This window comes from Eretmochelys imbricata, chromosome 27 (assembly GCF_965152235.1).
Source record: "Eretmochelys imbricata isolate rEreImb1 chromosome 27, rEreImb1.hap1, whole genome shotgun sequence".
NCBI lineage: Eukaryota > Metazoa > Chordata > Testudines > Cheloniidae > Eretmochelys > Eretmochelys imbricata.
In genome coordinates, this window is record NC_135598.1 from 13053826 (window position 1) to 13076302 (window position 22477).

Genomic DNA, 22477 nt, shown 5'->3' on the forward strand with positions numbered 1-22477 from the left:
GTCCATTCAGGCTGACCAGAGGAGAGGAAAACCTGGAGGTGCAGGGAGTCCAGGGTCACGCTTTGAGCTGGGCCTTGTTCAGATGCTGGGGGTTGGGGGGCTGGCCCCAAGCCCTGCTCTGGACATGGCAGGGGGGAGAAAAGGGGGTTTGGTGGCAGGTGTCAAGGGCGAGAGCAGACAAGTGGAACAGCCACGGTAAGGAAAGAGCTGGGCTTTTCCCTGTCCCTTCCTGTCAGCCCAAAGAGGCTTCCGCTGTCTGGAATGTAGGCTGCCAGGACCCGGTGATGGGGCCGTGCCCAGGTCTGGAAAGTCCGGCGGGGCGAAGGGGGGAGGAGTATGTTTCCATCTCCAACTGCCTAGACGCCGACTGTCCTTCCAAACCCATCTCTGTGCGCTCCACGGTGCTGCACGCACTGAACTCAACACACCAGAGACCCCCAAAGCCAGGACTGCCTGGGGTGCAACTAACCCCCGTAGCACCAAAGAACCCGAAGGGGGAGACAGATATGACCCACTTGGTGCAGAGCTCTGTCCTCTTCAGTGGCGGCTGGGCCACATACAAAGCCTGCTGTCGGCAAGGCTAACAGAGGTGGGGATTTCAGCTGATGCAGTAGCGACAGGCATTAAGATCCCCAGGTTCACCTCCTGCTGCGGCTAACCCAGCCAGGGGTGTGGTGTCGCCGTGTTAGAAGGATCCCGGGTTTTGCTAAGAGGACGGATCTGTCTCTATTGTACATACCTGAGAGGCCAGTCGAACTGTGATGTGTTTTATACAAGTGGTAATAAATGTTATTTTTTCATATCCTTGCTTTTATTTTGTACAAAAAAGAGAAAAATAACCCAAATTAGCACCAAGCCCTGTAAGAAGACAGATTTATCTCTATTTATATCTACTCCAAAATCTTTTCACTACAAATAAATCTCGTCTATTTCACACCTGGCTGCTCTCCTTTCCTTATGGCGGTATGGTGGGGAGATGGGTCGGGGGACTTTGGGATCCAGCCACCTTCCCGCATTGGCTCTGACTTCTGATCCGCATGCAGCGTCAAACTCCGTGGGAAATTCCACGTAGGCCCCAGCCGGGGAAGGGTTATGCTGAAGTCGGATCGAGGGAAAGGGGCCTGGAGGTTTGATCAGGAGCCAGGACTCCTGGGTTCTATGCTTGGCTCTTGGGATGACCTTGGGCAAAGTCACCCCCAGGTGGGGCTGGAACTTGAGACCTGGGTTAAATTCCCAGACTCCTTGTGACCCTGGGCAAATCACCTCATCTCTCCGGGCCCCTGTTCCCCAGTCTGTCCCATGGGGACGATGCTTTTCCTACCTCGCAGAGCAGGGGTTGCGAGGCTAAATCCATTAGTATCTGAGAGGGGCTCGGGTATGTTCAGCCCTCACTGTGCCCATTCGTTGACATGCTCACTAAACGACTCCCTGCCAGCAGAAGGGCAGCTGTTCCCATGGGGCCAACACAGCCCTGGTCTGCAGCCCAATCTGCAGCCCTGAGAAGCCCAGGGTTCCAAATCAGGAATCAGCCCCCTGCAGCGTTTCAGGCTGGTTCATGGCAATGCAAAACCAAGGGGGTTTGCAATGGCCTGAAAAAGACTCTTTGCACCAGCTTGGCAAGGCTCAGCCAAGAACCTTCCAGGTGTTTTAGCCGGCAGAGCAGAAATCCACCCTCCCGTCCCGCCAAAGCACCCTGCTCCCACCTCACACAGTGCTGCCACTGTGCTAACTACCTGCCCTGCCTCTGACCCAGCCCGTGACCTTCCTGCACAGTGCTCGCTTGGACAAGGGCCCCAATGCAAGGCATGCTCGGTAAGAGGGTTTGCCTGCTGCCGTAATTCCCGTGGCGCTTTTTGTGCATCACATGTGATGGTAGCCAGACGAGATTAGCCAGGAATCATCGTGCAAATCCATCCTGAGATTAACAAGGCCCAGAAGATTAAGGTCTTGGGCGCTGGCCAGTTAGGAGCCAGGCCATCCTTTATTAGGGGTGGAAGGAAGGTCGGAGCGGGATGTGAAGACAGAGCTGGGAGCTGCCAAGACCCCTTGGGAACTTCCAGCCTGAGAGCAACACTCTGAGTGCTCCTTCGTCAGGAGGATTTTCAGGGACCCCTGCTGCGCCTGCCCGTCTCATCCAGACCAGACCTCCTTGGTGCCCCGCTTTTCCTGGGAACGGCATGGCTCCCAAGACGGTGCTGATAACAGGCTGCTCCTCCGGCATCGGCTTGGCCTTGGCTGTGAAAATGGCCCAGGACAAACAGAAGCGGTTCAAAGGTGAGCGCTTCCCACATGTGCCCAGGGTGTCGGGCACACAGGCGCGAATGCCCAGGTTGCCCCCGGGTGGAGCTGGTACGGCTGGGATCATGGGAGACCCACAACTCCCCTGCAGCTGGGCGGGGCTGCGTATTCCCACCCCCACTCCCAGAACAGCAGAGTCCATCTCCTTTCCCCATGCCGCCAAGCCTTGAGTACTGCAGCAGGATGGGGAAAGAAGAGCTGACCAGCTCCCTCGCCTATCCTGGGGCCTTTCCATGCCAGCATGCAGCCAGGCTGTGGGTGCATTTGGTACCCGGCCTACTGGACACAGCCGGGAAGGGGTGGGGAACTAGGAACATTTTGCATGAGTGGTGGGGCACAGGAGAAGTCTTTACACATGAGATGGTAAAATAAATAATTTGCTCCAAAGGGAAAGAAATGGAGAGGGCGATGGGTCCTTCCCCTGCCCCTCTGTTCTGGGGCAGGGGCCCCAGCTTGGAACTCAAGTGGGACAACACAAGGGAGTGGGAGTAGCTGCCTCCCTCCTACCTGCTCCCCTCCCAGGATGGTTTGGGCCCCTTAAATGTGATCCAGTAGTTAGGATCCCAGCGAGGGGTCATGGGGGAACCTGTGATCCAGTGGCCAGGATCCCAGCGAGGGAAGGGGGAGAATCTGACCCAGTGGCCTGGAACTGAGTTAGCATGACTGCCGTATTCCTTTAGGACATGCGAGGGGAGGCTAACCCCGAGTAGGTGGTACATCTCCCCATGTCGATGCTGACCCAAAGGCCTTTGCGGGAGGGAATGGCTGTCTGGCCTGCACCAGCCTTGGGCAAGAACATGCTTGGGGCAACGAGACACAAGCCAAGTCTGGAGCCCCCTCCCCCCATCTGGGCCCATGGTGCCAGAACACTTACTAGGAGCAGCATGGCCCTGATGGCACAGGAGGCCCCACATTGACACCCCACACCTCCTCTGAACCCCCATTCTAAGCCCCATTGAGAGCCCTGCAGCCTCTGGGGTGCATGGCCCTGGGATTTGCCTTCGCGGGCTGCTCTCCAGGACCAACCCCTGCTGCAGTGGGAATAGCAGGAGAAGCTCGTTGTGTATCGCGGCCCCCTCTACACCTGCTCTCCTCGCTCCCAGCCATGCAGCATCACCGGGCTCTGTCCAGCTTCAGCAAGGCCCAGTGCCTGCAGCCAGGCTGCTCTGTGTTACAGTCATTGCCACCATGAGGAACCTGGGCAAGAGGGGGTGCCTGGAAGCGGCCGCCGGAGTCACCCTCCACAAGACCCTGGAGATCAGGCAGTTGGACGTGTGCGATGAGCAATCCATCATCAGCTGCATCAACAGCATCCCCAACCGGCACATCGACATACTGAGTGAGCTCCCCTGCTTGCCTCTGCCCAACCTCCTGCTGCTGCCCCCTGCATGGGGCCCCCGCCACATTCACCCCGCCACGTTTCTCCCCCCTATCAGCTGTGCTTATCTGCTCTTCCCATATATATCTGTGCTCTCCAATGCCCCTACAAGTCCTAACCTCCCCTACACAGATCTACCTAAAAAACGGAACAAAGAGGACCCAGGGAATTACAGTCCAATCAGCCTAACTTTGATACCTGGAAAGATATTGGAACAAATTATTAAACAATCAGTTTGGGAGCTCCTAGAGCAGTGGTTTGCAACCTGTGGTCCACGGACCCCTGGGGATGCGCAGACTATGTCTAAGATTTCCAAAAGGATCCACACCTCCATTTGAAATTTTTTAGGGATCTGCAAATGAAAAAAGGTTGAAAACCCCTGCCTAGAGGATAATAGGTTTATAAGCAATAGCCAGCATGGATTTGTCGAAAACAAATCATGCCAAACCAACCCAATTTCCTTCTTTGACAGGGTTACTGACCTAGTGGATAGGGAAGAAGCAGTAGATGTGAAATATCTTGATTTTAGTCAGGCTTTTGACACAGTCCCACATGACATTCTCATATGTAAATTAGGGAAATGTGGTCTCGATGAAATTACTATAAAGTGGGTGCATAACTGGTTAAAAGATCATACTCAAAGAGTAGTTATCAATGATTTGCTGTGAAACTGGGAAGGTGTATCTAATGGAGTCTCACATGGTCAGTCCTGGGTTTGCTACTATATTCAGTATTTTCATTAATGACTTGGATAATGGAGCGGGGAGTAGGTTTATAAAATTTGCAGACACCACCAAGCTGGGAGGGCTTGCTAGCACTTTGGAGGGCAGGATTAGAATTCAAAGTGACTTTGATAAATTGGAGAACTGGTCTGAAATCAATAAGATGAAATTCAATTAAAATAAGTGCAAAGTACTACACTGAGGAAGGTAAAATCAAATGCACAGTGACACAATAGGGAATAACTGGCCAGGCGGGAGCTCTGCTGAAAGGCATCTGGGGTTCTAGCGGATCAGAGTCACTAGTGTGATGCAGCTGTGAAAATGGCTAATATGATCCCATTAACAGGAGTGTCACATGTGAGACAGGGTAGATAATTGTCCCACTCCGGTGAGGCCTCAGCGTCAGTACTGTGGCCAATTCTGGGCACCGCGCTTCAGGAAATAAGTGGACAAATTGAAGAGAGTCCAGAGGAGAGTAACAAAAATGTCCGGAGGTTTAGAAAACCTGGCCTGTGAGGAAAGGTTAAAACCCTGGGCATGTTTAGTCTTGAGGAAAGACGACTGAGGGGGACCTGAGAACAGTCTGCACATATGTGAAGGGCTGTTAGAAAGATGGGGATCAATTGTTTTCCGTGTCCACTGAAGGTAGGACAAGAAGTAACGGGTTTAATCTGCAACAAAGGAGATTTAGGTGAGATATTAGGAAAACATTTCTAACCATAAGGGTAGTTATGCTGTGGAACAGGCTTCCAAGGGAGGTTGAGGAACCCCCATTATTGGAGGTTTTTAAGAACAGTTTGGAGAAACACCTGTCAGGGATGGTCTAGGTTCACTTTGGTCCTGTCTCGGCACAGGGGGCTGGACTTGATGACTGCCCTTTCAGCCCTACATGTCTATGATTTATGATCTTCCCTTCTGCATATTCATTCTCCCTCTCACCCTTATATGCCATCCCCTATATATATATATGTCCTCTTCTGGGCCCCTGGACTTCTCTGCATGTCCTTTTCTCCCCTATAGATGTCTGCCGTCCCCTATGCACATCTCTCCTTTCCCTGTGCCCGATGCATGTCTGCCCTCCCCACATCCGCTGCACATCGCACAGGACCGTGACCTTTAACTCCACAGCGGGGGAAAGATGCTAGCAGCCCTCTCAGCCCTCGAACTGGGTCAGAGGCTGCCGGCAGTTTGGCTGGCACTGAGTCACATCTTTAATCGCAGGAGCCCTTGACCCATTTGCTGCTCCCTGCTTGCACAGACTACACCGAGGCTGATCTATGAAAGTTATGTAGGTCAGCGACGCACGTGCCCGGGCCCCCTCTCCTGAGATTATGGAACAATGTGGAGTTGACACTCTGGGAGCAGGAGATTGGCTCTCCTGCTTCCCGAGAACCACGTTGAACGCGCCTTCCCATGCAGAGCCTCTTGGACGTCTCTCATGCTGCCCCACCAGGGCAGGGGCTCAGGCCCTCAGCAGGGTGAGGGAGTGGAGATGCCGCAGGAGCCAGGGTCTAATGTGGAAGCAAGAGCAGCTCATCTCAGTCACACCCACCTGGCCCATTAACTGCAATGCCGCTGGCTCAGTCAGAGCTGGGCTGGGAGCCAGATTGGGCCCCATCCACCTTAGGTCACACAGGGATTCTCCAGCCCAAGGAGCAGGCCTAGCTGCACGCTCCAGACTGCGCTGCTTGCCAGACCCATGGGGAAGCCAGTCTGCAATTATTCAGCACTGGGAAGGCAGGACTGGGCCATGGTAAAAGCCTGTGGCCCGTCCAGACTCACAAACAGAAAGATCTCTAGGAATGCAACCAGAATGTTGCTAACTAAGGAAGGGGCCTAGGTTACCTGCCTGGCCTTGAGGGAGGGCCAGCTGGGTCAAGTCTGACTGAGTGGCATTGCATCCTGGCTTGCTGGGTCGCAAAGCTACTCCCTTCAATTTGGCCAGGATGGCCCTCCATCGTCTGGTCGGTGGCCATGGGAGTGGAGACCTGACTCCCCTCCCGTGTTGCACCCCTGCCCCAAGGAGCTTGTCAGTTGTTATGCGGGCCTGTAACCAGAGACTCACACCAATAGTGTGTCCAACTGTTGCAATCAGGAGTCTTACCACGTGTTTTCTTAAAGCCCCAGCTCCTGGATACACAGGATTTGATGACAGGTTTCAGAGTAGCAGCCATGTTAGTCTGTATTCACAAAAAGAAAAGGAGGACTTGTGGCACCTTAGAGACTAACAAATTTATTTGAGCATAAGCTTTCGTGAGCTACAGCTCACTTCATTGGATGAGATGAGAGTCTTGGCTTTCAAAGTAAGGTCCCAGCCCTCGTGGCCACTGAGCACAGCATGAAAATACAATCCCAAAAGGCTCAAAAACCCTGAAGGCCAAGAGGAAGAACCCAGAATTGATTTTTATTTTTAAAAACCCTCATGATTTCGGGGGGCCTTATTTGTGATATTGTGCACTTGGGTTGGCAAAGCTGCACCAACGCACCTGAAAGCAGGTGCCAGGCAATGAAATCCTAAGCTAAACCAAAATAACCCACTGAAACCAAGATCAGTGCAAGCCTCTGTGCAGACACGGCCTGAGACTACACAGGTCAAGCCCGTGCAAACCATGCTAGTTCAATACAAGAGGGCTCCTTGCTGACGCTGCACTGCTTGTCCATATCTTGCAGTTAACAACGCCGGGGTGGGGATGATTGGCCCCATCGAATGCCAGACCATCGAGGAGATGAAGGGTGTGATGGAGACCAACTTCTTCGGTGTGGTAAGGATGATCAAAGAGGTGCTGCCCGATATGAAGAGGAGGCAGAGTGGGCATATTGTGGTGATCAGCAGTGTCATGGGCCTGCAAGGTAGGTGGGGGCCAGGAGAACATCCCTCTACGTCTATGCAAAGCTGGTTCTGAGCTGGTGTTGCCTCCCCCCAGCTGCAAACCTTGGGCAGGTGTGGAATTTGCACCCCCTCCCCCCCGAGAGTGGCCCTGTTGGCCTGACTGCAGCTGCCCCCCCCAAAATACAGACTTCAAACTACACCTGTGTCTTCAGCTCTAATGGTAGCAACTTTATGGTTTTAGTACTGGAGGTTTCCGGTTCAATTCCTGGTGTCATCCAAGATGGCAGCCAACACATAAGGATGGCAGTTTCTGGCTTTGGATAAGTATGTGTCCGTTTATCACTAAAAAGGACCTGGTTTTTCCAGCTGTACTGTGGAGTTTTAATCTTCTATTTGATACATACAGTTGTAAAGCGTTAGTGTTAAAGTTTTTGGAGCAGAGATCCAGTCTCCCTGCACTTATGCCTCCTGTCTCACCATACACAGGGCGAGACTCACTAGCCTAAGTGCCACTTATGAGTTAGTTTTGTGCTAGTTAATGTTTTTACTCATAGCCCCAAATCCTGGAGTCAGGTGATTAGGTGAAAATCTCATAGACTGTGGTAGGTGCTGTACAAATACAGAGCAGAAAGAGAGTCCCTGCCCCGAGGAACTTACAATTTAAATTAATCACTTTTAATAGTCTCATCTGCCCCAAACTAGCGTTAAATTAATCCACCACATTAGGTGGTAGAACCACAAAAAGGGATTTTTCTGAGAAGGCTGAGGGCTTGATGACGATGGGGTGGAAAGAAGTTTCTGTGGGTGACAGGCTCTGTTCCAGTTGAGTTGATCAATTAATTCTGCTGAGATTTCAGTGTAGCATTAACGCAGGATGGGTGGCCTAGCATCTTGGACAGGCATCTTTCTGGTTATTATTTAAATCAACATAAATACATCCATCGAATCAGTCATTTTCAGGGTGGGGAACAGTTAGACCTGACATGGGAAGCTGGACGGATCAGGGATCCAAGCCCTTTGAGAGTGACCGGCTCCTCGTACACAGGGAAAGGTGGAAGGAGGAATTCTGGGGAAGGAAATGGCCCATGGAGAGAGGCTGCATTAAATGAAAAGGTCAGTCTCTAGGTTCCATCTCCCACTTGGCCCCCCCCCAGAAGATGGAAGGTGTTTGGGACCTGGTGCCAAACAGACAGCAAGCTCTTTGGTGAGGAGGTGGGGCCCACTCACGCCTCCGGAGGGAGAGCACCTGATGGCCGGGTCCCACGCAGGGACGTCACAGATGCCACAGTCGGTACTCCTGGCCCGTCACCCAGCAACCCCAGCACACCTGCTGAAGCCAGGGCTCAGCTCAGTGACATCAAAGGGATGAGAGGCGCAGCCTCCCCTCAGCCTGTGGTTTGTGAGGATTTGACTAACTCTCTCCGCTCCGAGGGGGCAGGCCAGGGGGAAAAGGTTTTTTGTGGGCTGTAGCCTTCACATTCTCCGTCACCTAGTGCTGAGGCCGGCAGGCTAACATGCCCAGTGCAGAGGTCACAAGAAGGCAGCTACTGCCAAGCCGCGAGAGCAGGCCAGAAGTCAGGCCCTTACACATCTCGGGCCAGAGCCTCAGCTGGTGTACGCGGGCATCGACAACCACGTCGATTTGCACCAGCTGGGGACCTGGCTGCTTTAGCTTTGGCTTGTAGAGAAAGTGGATTTTGTTTACATGATAGTAACAGGGACAGCCACCTGCTGAGTGCCCCCTCAAGACCTCGGGTGTCTCTGTTGCACTCTGCCTCAGTTTCCCCTCCTGGAGTCCTCCATAACTCCCAAAAGGCGTCTCGCTGTTCCATAATCTCTCTCCTCAGAGTCTGCTTTTATTGGCATAAAGCTCAAAATAAACACACACAAAACAGCTCCCCCCCCTTATAAATTGGATGTGGCCCCTTCTCCCTGAGGTGCTGTCTCAAAACTCCCCTGGTGTTTCAGGGTCCCTGCTGCAGGAGCCTTTGTCATGCTCTGAAACCTCTCTACAGCTTCCTCTGCCTTTGGCTTCAAGGCCCAAACTCCTTTCCCCCCCCACCCCGGTCTCAGAGAGGAGCCACCTGCTCACTGCTGCTCTGCTATAGCTTCCTTCCTGTCTCTTCACCCTCTCCGGCTCTTTATACAGACCAGCTGCCTCGCTCAGGCCTGGGCAGGAGGCTGTTATTGAGGCACAGGTGGGCTGGACTTGGTTCCACTTACAGGGCCCAGTCCACCTGTGACTGATCTGCAGCAGCCCCCCATGACCTGGCGGGTAAGGCCCAGGGCTGGGAATCAGGGCTCCCCCTGGATTCTGTTCCTAGGCCTGCGACCGAGCGGCTGGGTGACCTTGGGCCAGTCACGGCCTCGCTCTGTGCCTCAGTTTCCCCTCCCATCTTTTGTCTGTCTCTAGCAACCTTTTTGGAGCAGGGATTATCTCTTACTAGCTGTATGTACAACACAGAGCATGAGGAAGCCTTGATCTCAGTCATGGTGTCCACACGTCCCTAGAACAACAATAAATTAATAATAGTGAAAACGTAGGTCCCTGGGAGATTTCAAGGCTGTAGGCGGTGATATCCTGTATCAGACTCTAAATCCATCTGGCCCAGTAGCACATCCCCACCAATGATCAGTGACAGCTGCTTCAGGCGAAGAGTGCAAAATCCCCCAATTATGCCCAGGTCTGGAATAAGACCAGAGCATAGTGATGGGGCACAGCTGTTTATACAGGGGGAGGCAGGCAGCCTCTTGGCCTGGAGCAGGGTAACCCCGCTCAGTACCGCTGTCATGTGACCGGAGCCAGAATTCACTGACTCCAGTAGCCCCCGTTACAGACCCCCTGTGAGTTTCCATGCGGCCGTTGCCACGGCAAGTCCATTTCTGCTTTAATTTGCAGCTTTCCATGTGTTACTTGCTCTGCTGAGCTAGCTGATTGTGGGGTTGGCTTGTTTTGGTTGGGTTTTTTTCAGCTGTGGTGAGGCACTTTGTGGGTTTACAGTAAAGTCTGGGGGATAAAAATAACCATCCCTTACGAAGTACAAGTGTTAGGAAGCACTTCCTTATCAGCCTGATGCAAATCTAATTACAGAGGAGAATTATGCAGAGTCCTGTGACCTCTCTCTTCTTGGGACTTTACACACTGAATAAAGTCCAGTAAGGGCTTCTACTGGCTACACAAAAAGCTACACACACAAAAAAGACTCCTGACCAGCAATGCCAATTCAGACATTTCTTGGGGGGGAGGAGGGCAGAATTCTGGTCTACCGGCTGGGGCCCTGTTCCAGTCCCCTCCTCCCTCCCCCGTCAGGGACCTGCGTCTCTCTCAGTCAGGGAGTCTCCCCTCTCTCTGACCCACCCAGTGCATGAACCAGTGCTGCCAGCAGTCACATTTCCAGCAGATTTCCCTGCGCCCCGCAGTACAGGGACAGGCTCCCTACGTGCCAGGTTACAGCACCCTTTGACCCATCCCTCACTCTGTCCGTACAGAACAGCGGTGTTGTGACCACGCAGCCAGAGCGATGATCCAGACTGCTCCAGCAGCAGCCAGACTGATTTAGTACGGGGCCACTGCTTAAAAGCGGTCGGGTCATGGCCCTCCCCTGGCTCCAGGGCCTATGGAACTTTGAGCAAGTGCAAAAGCCTTGGAGGGGGGGGTCAGGGGGTGTTTTCTTGCCCCCACCCCCACCCTACTCCACTCCCCAGCTACCTCCTGCACCACTGATCCTGACCTTTTGATTGGTAATGATGTAGTGAAATCGCTAGCGTGCGGGTGTCACCACTACACCCAGATGGAGGGATTCAGATCTGTTCGCTGTGTGCCATAGGCCCCATACTGCCAGGAGGTAATGGAGAGTGCCCTTTAGCTCAGATGAGTGGGGAACTAAGGTTTCTGGAGCAGGATGGCATCAGTTCTGGCCCTGCTGCTGTGACGTTCTGACTGGCCACGCTGTGCAGCGTAGTGACTGATGTGGAGGCTCTGCATAAGAGCAGAGACAGATTGATAGATAGCCTCAGATTAAATATCGTGACAGTTCCCTGGCCTTTCTCAGCGTCGGGTCAGATTTATCCCTCTTTCACAGGCTGGGAAGCTGGGGCACAGAGCCGCCGACCTTTTCATTCCCAGGGCTGCACTGCAATTCAGGAGCAGAACCCAGGTTTCCCTAGTCCCACTCTCATGCTCGCAACCACCAGACCACATAAGCCCCAGCACTTGGCTCCATGGACCGGAGTTGCAAGGCAATGAAAACGTCGGTGCTTGTTAGAGCAGGCTAATCAGGGCATTGCAGGCTGGTAATTAGCAGCTCCCAAGTTGCCCCTGAGGAGCTGAGAGAGCTGTATCCGCGCCGCACCCCAGCGGGTTCTGCCACCTGGGTCTAACTCTCAAATCAACAAGCCTGCTCTGTGCTGGGCATGCAGTCAGATCCCTGGCAGTCTGCAATTCAAAGCCACTACCCTGCTTTGCATGACTGGCCAATGGATCATCCCCGATGGCTTCCTGTCAATAGCTACCCCTCGATTACCTGGTGCACACCGTATCCCCTCAACCCCTGCCCACAACCAGCTCACCACGTCAGATCCAATGTGCAAGAAACTCCTTTGTGGGCTCACGTAACTGACACACGCTCGCTGTGGTTCAGCTCTGTTCTCACGCCTCTCACCACTCTCTTGCCTCTGTCTTCCAGGCATTATGTTCAATGACATCTACACAGCCTCCAAGTTTGCTGTGGAAGGATTCTGCGAAAGCCTCGTCATACAGGCGCTGAAGTTCAACATCTTGTGAGTTACAGGAATCAGCTTTATTATGTTACAGACACAACCGGGGTTCCAAATTATCTGTGCTGTTTCATTTCTCTGTTCTGAGGGTATTAGCTTAAAATACCACACAGGTGTGGGGAGCCATCCCTGGGGTGGAGGTGGCACAGGCTCGGCAGAAGCAGACAGCTGGGATTAGCCTCCATAATCATTAATTCCTTTAAACAGAAAACTGACCCTGGAATATCCCCTGGGAATACAGTTCTGGGACTAACCGGAGACAACACGGTACCACCTTCCAATAGGAAATGGATCCCCTTTGGGGAATACACCCTTAGCATTCATTTGGCAAGCAACAGGGCTCTCATGCAGAGGTCTAAGGTCCTGTCTTGTGGGGCATTCTTGACAAGTGCTCACAACCCACAGCCAGCTTGCAGCTGCCACCCCTCTTTGCTCCATACTGTGAGTAAGAAATAATGACATTTTCATGCCAGCAAGCTAGGCGAGGCAGCCGCCATCCAGCCAGAACCAAGCCCCAGGAATGCACGTTGGCCTATTCATTATTTTATCTTAAATCTACAAGTCCTTGAGATATTCTGAGTCCCCCATAGCTCAGTGTGTGAAATAACCCCTGGGCATTCGCAGGGGGACCTTGCTGTCCAAACTTCCGTGTATGCTTTTCTCACCGGAGTATACAGAGGCCTTTGTTCTGTGATTGTGCTGAGATTCTTTGTCTGCACAGGTCAGGTTGGCTAGGGTGAGTTTTCCCCGGAGGCAACTGCTGCTTGGCCCTTAAAACACTGGCCAGTCCCCAGGAAGGTGTCATTTGGGAGCTAGCTAATTTCTAGAGTTCATCAGAGGCCACCACAGGGCATGCTGGGTTGGGATTCTTAGGAGAATCAAGTCCCAACCCCCTTGCCTTAGCCTAGTTTCCGTCCTAGTATAATCTGCCTCTGGCCTGTCTTGCAGGCTGGGAGTCCCCAAGGGAAGGCAGGCCAGGAGCAGGCACAAGGAAGAGGAAGGGCAGCAGAGTGGCCTGGGAGTGAAAGGCTGACCCCTCTATGCCTCATGCAGAGGTGAGGGGTAGCCTGGGGCATGGGAGGGAACTAGTGCTCAGCTGGTAGGAGCTGGGGAGACTATTCTAGCCCCAGCTTTGCGCCTATCGGAGCTCCTGCAGCATGACCTGAGGGAGCAGAGAACCGGTGAGACACGAGCCCCAGAAAGCAATTGTGGGATCGGTCTGGATTCTGGTTTTGACATCCTAACATCCGGTCAGAGCAAGACGAGGTGTCACGAGGCAACGTCACTGCGGGAAGGAGCAACGTCAGCGCACGAAGCTGGGACATCGCCGCATAGGGTTGTGTTGTTCCCCCTCGTTAACACAGCATCACTGGGCACGGTTCCACGCCGATGCGGTGTCATGATGTCAGTGGGCATGGTTACCTAGGAGACAGGCTGGTCTGGCATCCAGGGATGACACGGTAGGAGGTGCCCAGGCAGAACTATGCCTTAACACTGGGAGGTCAGACTAGAGGATCACAGTGGACTCTTCTGGTCTTAAAATCTACAGACCCACTGCATTGTGAACAGGGCTGTTATGCTTGCCTGTGTTTCCAGCGTCAGCCTGATAGAGCCTGGCCCCGTGGTGACAGAGTTTGAGACGAAGGTCTATGAAGATGCAGAGAATGCAGATTACTCCACGACAGACCCTGAGACGGCAGACATGTTCACTAACCTCTACCTGAAGAACTCCAAGGCGATTTTCTCCAGCCTGGGGCAGACTCCCAGTGACATAGCAGAGGTAAAAGGACTTGTGGGTGTGCCCCCAAACACAGAGAGGGTTGCCCTCTATCCTCGTTCATACGTGCCATATGCATCACCCACCCAGCAGCAGGCGTAGAATAATAGAATCACAGGACTGGAAGGGACCGCGAGAGGTCATCTAGACCAGTCGTCTGCACTCATGGCAGGACTAAGTATGATATTCTAGACCATCCCTGACAGGTGTCTAACCTGCTCTTAAAAATCCCCAATGATGGAGATTCCACAACCTCCCTGGGCAATTTGTTCCAGTGCTTCACCGCCCTGACAAGTAGGAAGTTTTTCCTAATGTCCAAACCTAAACCTCCCTTGCTGTAATTTAAGCCCATTGCTGCTTGTCCTGTCCTCAGAGGTTAAGAAGAACAATTCTTCTCGCTCCCCCTTGCAACAACCTTTTATGTACTTGAAAGCTGTTCTCATGTCCCCTCTCGGTCTTCTCTTCTGCAGACTAATGCTCCTGGCCACACGCTAACACAGCAGAAACATGTTCTGGTGGGCACACCCTTCCACAAGCGCACATGACACAACCCCAAGATCTGGAACGCCCCAAACAAGGCGTCTGATCTCCACCCCACTCTCCGTGGTAAAGCACGCCTTGCTGGCGGACCTCACGGTATCCCTTTAGAAGGGAGGGTCCCCCTATGGAGCACATCAGTCCCTAGTGGGCTGTGGAGAGATCTCAGCAGGAGGGCTAATAGCTGGTATGTTAATTGCCAGCAATGCCATTACCTCCTCCATGATCTCTGCGTTCCCTCCCTGCAGACAGAGCGTGCCAGGAGACAGCCCGAGCTCCTGTCCCAGCAGTATGATGAGATGCTAAGTCTTAACGTTGACACCAGGCAGCAGTGCACCATAGCCGCAATCCATTCTGGGCAGGCAAGAAAATCCGTTGCCTTATTGGCCAGGTGACAAGTGTGAGCTAAGGAGGGCTCCCTCCGCCTGCTTGGTCACTTGGAATAAGGAGGCGGTCACTGTCACATGTCCTGGAGCACCAGTGCCCCCTTAGAATGGATTCCAGGGGCCACAGTTCACCTGGCAGGAGGAACAATTTTTATAATGGGGTGCTGATGATGGAAACCGTGTATTTGGTGTTTGTTATTACTACTTCAAGCCAGGGGGTGCAGCAGCACCCCTAGTTCCAGCACCACTCCTGGAAGGCAAATAAGCGGGACTCCATTCCTCACGCCCACCTGGCATGAGCTCTGGCTATGTATCTGGATTCTGCTGCCCAACAGCTGACAGGCACCAGTTGCTCTAGTTACTTCTTGTTTCTAAACCCAATGACTGAAAGCTGCAAATCCACTCTTCTCCCCTCTAGGCCAAGCTTCCCCAGAACCTCCTCACGAATCCCACTTAGTGGCAATGCTAAATGGAGGCTATCTGGCCTCCTTTCCTTTTACTCAAAGAATGTCATGTCCCGTTAGCTCATATTTCCTCCCTCTGTTTATATCTTCTGGCTCATTCGCAAATTAATTAATCCCTCCCCCTCAACATTCACAAAATAATCCTCCCTAATCCCCACTTTATCCTGCCCCAAAGCCTCTTAGCATCTCTAAGCTGTCAGGAGACCATTTAGATTGGCTCTCCCCCTCCACTGATCCCAGCGGGGCCCCCCTGGGTTTGTTTGGAAGGCACAAAGCGGGTCTCTGAGTCCCTGCTACCAACGTTCAAAGTCCAGTGGGTCTTCCCGGCCCTGGTCTGCACTTGGTCACACGGCCCTCCATGGCATCACCATGGGAGTAAGGGAGATTTAGGTGAGATATTAGGAAAATCTTTCTAACCCTCAGGGTAGTTAAGCTCTGGAACAGGCCTCCAAGGAACGTTGTGGAATCCATGCCACTGGAAGTTTTTAAGAACAAGTTAGAAAAATACCTGTCAGAGAGGGCCTAGATTTACTTGGTCCTGCCTCAGCACTAAGGGCTGGACCTGCTGGTCTCTTGAGGTCCCTTCCAGCCTGACATTTCTAGGGTTCTGTGTGACTCACCCCAGGTGCAGCAGCGGTCCAGGGAGGAAGAAGAAAAGGAGTTCTTGTGGCACCTTAGAGACTAACCAATTTATTTGAGCATGAGCTTTCGTGAGCTACAGCTCACTTCATCGGATGCATACCGTGGAAACTGCAGTAGACATTATATACACACAGAGACCATGAAACAATACCCCCTCCCACCCCACTGTCCTGCTGGTAATAGCTTATCTAAAGTGATCATCAAGTTGGCCCATTTCCAGCACAAATCCAGGTTTTCTCACCCTCCGCCCCCCCGCCTCCCCAAACTCACTCTCCTGCTGGTAATAGCCCATCCAAAGTGACCACTCTCTTCACAATGTGTATGATAATCAAGGTGGGCCATTTCCTGCACAAATCCAGGTTCTCTCACCCCCCCACCCCCCTCCAAAAACCACACACACAAACTCAATCTCCTGCTGGTAATAGCTTATCCAAAGTGATCACTCTCCCTAGGTCCAGGGAGGGGGGCTTAGGAAGGGATTCAGTCTCCACAAGATGAGATTCATGGGTTTGAGGATCTGTGTTGTGGGGTGGAACCCAGGATTTTGCCCCAGTCTGAACCCTGGGATGTCTCCCTTCGCCCACTCTCTTGCTCACTGGTGGATGTGTGTCACGCACTGAGTAGATGAATGGTACTGCCTCCTACCCCATGATTCACAAATCCTTAGACAACACTTCCTCCCCCGCCCTGTGGGGAGATGATACATAGGAAACGGGGGGGTTCCCCCTGTCAGATGAGATTGCTGCTCCATCAAGTCAGGTATACTGTAAACACCTATTGCTTGTCTAGTGGTTAAAGTGTAGGAGTGGGTTCTAGGTCTCCTGAGTTCTGTTCCCAGCTCTGTCACTGACCCTCTGGTGGCCTGGGGAGAATCGCTTCCCTTCCCTGAGCCTCAGTTTCCCCCCAGCACAATGGGGACTGTAACATATTGGACACGTTTGGGTACTGGACATAGAGGCAGCTCACAAACCCAGGAGATTCAGTCAGAGACCTTTCTTGTGTCCTCTCTGAGATCCCACCACCTGCGGCACAACCAGAGTCCCAGGGCGACACCGCTACCGTATCCCTTAAAAGCACAGCGCGCTGCAGGACTATGGGTCCTGACCTACCTCCCAGGGCATGGTGAGGCTGATGTTCACAGGGAGCTCTGGGATGGAGCTGCAAAGCACGGTGCTGGTAAAGTATTATGTTACTCTTGGCTTAGCAAAGGGCGGCACAGCACTCACGTGGGGCTGTCTCGGTTCCCTTGCAGCACACGCTGCGGGTGATCAGTGCCGCCAAGCCACCCTTCCGCCACCAGACCAACGCCTTCTACACGCCCATGACGGCCCTGAAACACGCTGACCCCACTGGAGCCCTGATGGCCGACACCTTCTACAAGATGGTCTTCAAGTACGACATGCTCTTGCACATCAGCCTGAAGGCCATCAAGGTGATCCGATGGCAGGCCCAGAAGATGAGGCAGGGGGTGAAGATGCTCAGCTTTAGATAGGCCCTGGGAACCGGGGTGAAGGGGTGGAGAGTGGGCTCAGGTGCAGTAGGGCTGGAAAAAGGCTGGAGATGCTCGATGATCAAGGGGTTCAGTGGACATGTGCCTCTCGGAAATGGACCGAGACCTTCCGGCCCATTGAACCATACACTAACCCAATATGGCTTCATTTTATAGGGTGCCCTTTGCACAAGCTGTACCCAAAATAGTAGGGAGAAGGAGAAATGAAGAGGCATGGGTTATTGGGGGGGGGGGGGTAAGAGGTTGTAGCTGACAGCTAGAGGCACCCAGGGGAGAAGGCTTTTGATGCAACAGGGATGAGCTTCTGTGGGAGGGACAGGTGCTAGGAAAACAGAGGTAGGAGGGGAGCGAAGAGGGGCCAGGGTCTTGATTCTCCTCAGAGCTCACTGAGCTAATAGGACCCGCTCCTGAAGGTACATGTGCAATCAGAGCCAGTAAGCAAGGCAGGGCCGAGTGATGGCCTTTGCTTGCTTGTTACCAGCCTTAGCTGGATTTGAACCTGTGATCTAGGGGCACAAGATTTTCCTTCTCCAACTAACAGCCCTTGGAACAAACTCATACTCCCCCAAGTACTGTAATTTTAAATAGCAGCAAATAGTAAGAGGGGCTGCTGCTTTAAAGGCAGGAGGGAAGTGCCTTTATTCTTGCAGCTGGATGTGATATAAAGCCAACAGCTGCCATGCAAACTAGAGTCCTACTTGCCCACATCCAGTCCCCATCCCACTGCTGTCCACCAGCCAGCCCATGAGCACCAACAGATGTGCCAAACCGAGAGCGTGACACTCAGTCGTAATACTTGGCTTTTTGGGCCAGGTGCATAAGCAGAAGGTGCATGATGTTAAAAGAATCATAGGGAGCTTGAGTGAACGATGCCCAATACCAGTGTAGCTGTAGGACTGCAGAAGTCCTTGCTCTGTCTCTCATCTCCAGCCTGATCTAAGTTACACAAACTTCCAGAGATGCCTTTCGGGAAAACTTAACAAGACTTGGTATAACCTCTTTGGAAGTCTTCCAGAAGGACTCCTCCAGTATGCATAAGAACGGCCAGACTGGGTCAATCAAAGGTCCACCTAGCCCAGTATCCTGTCTTCTGACAGTGGCCAATGCCAGGTGCCCCAGAGGGAATGAACAGAACAGAAAATCATCAAGTGATCCATCCCCTGTCACCCATTCCCAGCTTCTGGCAAACAGAGGCTAGGGACACCATCCCTGCCCATTCTGGCTAATAGCCATTGATGGACCTGTCCTCCATGAACTTATCTAGTTCTTTTTTGAACCCTGTTATAGTCTTGGCCTTCACAACATCCTCTGGCAAGGAGTTCCTCAGGTTGAGTGTGCGTTGTGTGAAAAAAATACTTCCTTTTGTTTGTTTTAAACCTGCTGCGTCAATTAGTGGTTCATGTTCATTAGTGGACCAAACTCATGGCCCTGTAACAAAACCCATTGAAGTCAATGAGAGTCTTTCGCTTTACTTCAATGGTTTATTTTAATGCCAGGTCTGGGATGGGCATAACCTCTCTTGAAACACAGCAGACCTGCCCACAGATGGTTATTATTTGGTGTGGCTAGTTGCAATCCCTTCCTGCCCTAAAGTTTCCTTCCTGTATGTAAGGTGACCATGTCACTAGTAATCTCAACAGCGCAAGCGCCATTGAGCTCTGAGTCCATGACATTCAGTGCCACATCCAAGTGTGAAACGTTGCAGTCAGGGAGACACCATGCAAGGGATGCTGTGTCTGAGTGCATGTCATTCTTCACCCTTGCAAAGTTTTGTTGTTTGGCATGCTACCCACAATGGAAGAGAAGAGCCCACAAAGTGGAGGATGAACTATGGAATAAAACACCTTCAGGTTTTATATCTTGTGTGGAAAAGTTCAGAGTGGAAAATGTAATGATCATGTATACATGTCTGGGTACATCTGGATGATGAGTCTCTGTTTGCACACCAGATATCTTGGTGATAGATAGATAGATAGATAGATAGATAGATCATGAGAGAGAAAAGAGAGACAATGAGATACTGTGCTCAGAACTATGGAACTGACTGTTCTGACTCTGTGGAGGACATAATCACTACTGAGAGGATCTTTCCCAGGGTGGAGCCTGTTCTTGTGACTAAGGCACCAGACTAGGTCTCGAGAGGAGGGTTCACTTCCCAGCTCTGGCGCAGACTTCCTGTATGAACTAGGGCAAGTCTCTTAATTTCTCTATGCTTCAGTTTCCCCCTCTGTAAAAAGGGTATAAAATCTTTCATTTCTTTGTCTTGTCTATTCAGATTGCAAGCTTTTGGGTGCAGGGACTGTCTCATACTATGTTAGCGGGGCTTTTGGGAATGACTGGAATATAAAATATTAATTATACCAATTCCAAAGGTTTAGAGGTTCAGATATTTATCTACATCTTGTTCAAATGTATCCAAGGAGGTAAAATTCCAGGCAGAAATATTCTCGAACAGTTTTCCTTGCTGTGTTTCAGCATTTCTGACCCAAGGTAAACTAGGAAGCACCAAAGGGCTGGATTTTTTCCCCTCTGGATGAAATATTTACCTGAACTTTGCTGAACTACAGAGAAGTTTCCAGGATTGTGCTTCAGGCGGATTTTTATCTCCATGCTAAAACCCAAGAGCTCAAATCTACCTAAACTCAATTTATAGGAGCACAGATCCCACTGTAGTCCACACCCTCCTTAGTGCATTGTACTAGTGCTCAGTTCCTGGCTCATGTAATTTTAAGCCCCCGTTACATTTTTAGGACATTGTCAATGCCAGCTATTGGTCATTGGCATTGCACAGAATCCCCTGGCAGTGACTGGTGTGTGCACCTGCAGTGACATCCAGTGGTCAGTGCTAGTAATTGCAGCAGTGTATTCTGTCTGGTGCCTTACATATGGGACAGAGAGGCCCAGCTGTGAGGGACTGCAGAGTCTTGGGCTGGCTTGTGGGGACATGAGAGAGGCTGGGAATGGTTGGAAGGGAGAGGGAATGAGCAGGTGAAGAAGACCCTTAGAGCGGCTGAAGCATCAAGACTGAGGAGTGGGAAAAGGCACAGGAGAGGGCTGTCATGCCAGGACTGAGAGGTAACATTGTAAAGGGCAGGGGTGGTTATGTTCATAGCACACACACAGAGATGTTAGATAAAAACATAAATGCTGTTGCTGGAAGGTTGTAATGTAACGCTACTTGAATTCTTCGAATTCAGAACAATAACACACAAGGACCCATAAACAGAAAGAGAGAAAACAGGCTACTCCCTAAGGCAGCAAGGCATACCGCACCGCACTTTGCTTTAACCTGGCTCTTTCCAGACTGACTCTGATCACACACTCTGTTGCTGAGCCCCCACCCTAGCCTGCAATTGCAAACTGGACCAGGACCTCCCTGCACCCTTACTCAGCCCTTTTCTCCCCCGCGCTCTTAAAGTGATAGCTTACAATTCAAACACAGTCCTCAGTACACCACAGGAGTGAGTGGGGATCCAAGGGCCCTGGAACAACTAGGGTAGGAAGAGTAGAGGCAGCTGGCTGGGTGAGACCTGCTTGCTCTGGACACAGTCTGCGTGTATAGGAGGAAAATGAGCAGAAAGCAATGGGAGGGAGGAATGATGAGGCCAAAAGAAACTAAGTGGCCTTGTGTCTTTTTAATTTAGACACTAATAATAGTCTGAAGGAGTCACCAGGGTATGTGGGGTCCATATAATGTCACTTACTGTGACATACAACATGCAAGAGTGAGTTACAGTCACACACTGTTGCACAGTGAACCCAGTGAGCACCACAAACTGTTTAAAGGGATGCTACCCAGTTCCTATACACTACAAAGGGGTCACGAGTGAGGGATGGAGCTGGTGCGTGGGGAAGGAATCAGAAGCCAAATGTGGCAAGGCAGAGTGGGATCCTCCAGTTACTCAGAGTAAAGTGTCCCTGTGTTTCACCCATGTGTGTGTGAGTGTAAAGAACAGGGACACTGAAAGGCTGATACTGAAAAAATTCCCTGGGCTGCAGAGGTTTTCAGAGGCCCAGTGCAAAATATGAAACAAGGGTGCAAAACATTGAGGGACAGTTGCGGGGCTTGGAGAGTGAGCCAACCCCACAATCACAGCTCCAGGCCCACAGGTCTGGCCCCAGCTCCCTGCTCTAGGTGTTATAACCTGGCACCTGAGGTCCCAGTGCCACTCAGGTTTGGGGCCCCTCTCAAACAGGGGTCCCAGGGCAAGCTGTCTCTTTTGCCCACCCGTTCTGGGCAGTCCTGGCCCTTCAGATGTCACATATCTGTTCTGTCTCACAAACCCTACACTCAGAGTAAGCTGCTTAGCCAGGATGATCTTTACAGAATGGTAGCCACGCATCCCAGTAATTTGAAGCTCACCCTTCTTTATAAGCCCAGTTTCTAACACCAACCACAACTTTTCATAAATGAATCTGATCTTCTGAAAGGTTGTATGTTTTATCTCACAGAAGGGTCCATTTTTGCTGGGAAGTTTGGTTAAAAAAAATCAGACTTTTCTAAAGTGACAGTGCTTTGAAAACTTGGCTGTAGTTTGCTTTTTCAACATTTTTCCAATGCACTTTCTGTTCTGGTTCTCAGTCCAGGTTGGTTGGTCTGGGGACTCCACATTGACCTGCTGAGGACAAATGACTTTGGGCGGAGGCACTAATGGGGGATTTAAGAACATATAAAGAATAGTTTTTAAGTGCATAAAGAGCATCATCTATACATGTAAATGTTAGACTATGGGAGTGCAAGTCAGGAACCCTAGTCCCTACAATTCTCAGCCCAGAGAGCGGGAGTCAGGTCTGGAGGTTAGCCCAAGTGGAACAGGACTCCTGGGTTCTATCCCTAGCTAGGTGGAGTGCAGTCTTGTGGTTACAGCAGTGGGGAGTAGGCATCAGAACTCCTGGGCTCTACTCCCTGAGTTGGGATGCCCCTGTAGCTGTTCTGTCCCTCACCTGTAAGATGGGGAGTTTTGTTATTTATATTTTGCAATAGCACCTAGAGGCCTCGTTGTGGTAGGTGCTGTACATCATAAGAGAAAGTCACGGCATTTAAGAGCTTAGTTAGGCAAAGGGTTTGAAGAGGAAACAGAGGTGAAGTGGTTCAGAAGATCACATGGCAGGTTAGTGGCAGTCCTGGGAAGAGAACCCAGTCCTTGCCAAGGCACA

The 22477-nt window shown here is 51.7% G+C and overlaps 1 protein-coding gene across 1 annotated transcript; it reads left to right on the forward strand.

Moving 5' to 3' along the window:
• Nucleotides 1–2177: 2177 nt before the first annotated feature.
• LOC144257844 (retinol dehydrogenase 8-like) lies at nt 2178–17302 on the forward strand. Its single transcript, XM_077806013.1, has 6 exons — nt 2178–2274; nt 3476–3637; nt 7069–7248; nt 11914–12007; nt 13601–13784; nt 17063–17302. The coding sequence occupies exons 1-6, from the start codon at nt 2178–2180 to the stop codon at nt 17300–17302; spliced, it is 957 nt and encodes a 318-aa protein (XP_077662139.1).
• Nucleotides 17303–22477: the final 5175 nt, after the last annotated feature.

What these genes read in the sequence shown, in the direction of transcription:
- LOC144257844 (XM_077806013.1), top strand. Translation starts at nt 2,178, where the DNA reads ATGGCTCCCAAGACGGTGCTGATAACAGGCTGCTCCTCCGGCATCGGC. An exon ending in CAGTGTCATGGGCCTGCAAG is followed by an intron (nt 7,249 to 11,913) that starts GTAGGTGGGGGC and finishes TCTGTCTTCCAG; the next exon opens with GCATTATGTTCAATGACATC. An exon ending in GCGCTGAAGTTCAACATCTT is followed by an intron (nt 12,008 to 13,600) that starts GTGAGTTACAGG and finishes CTGTGTTTCCAG; the next exon opens with CGTCAGCCTGATAGAGCCTG.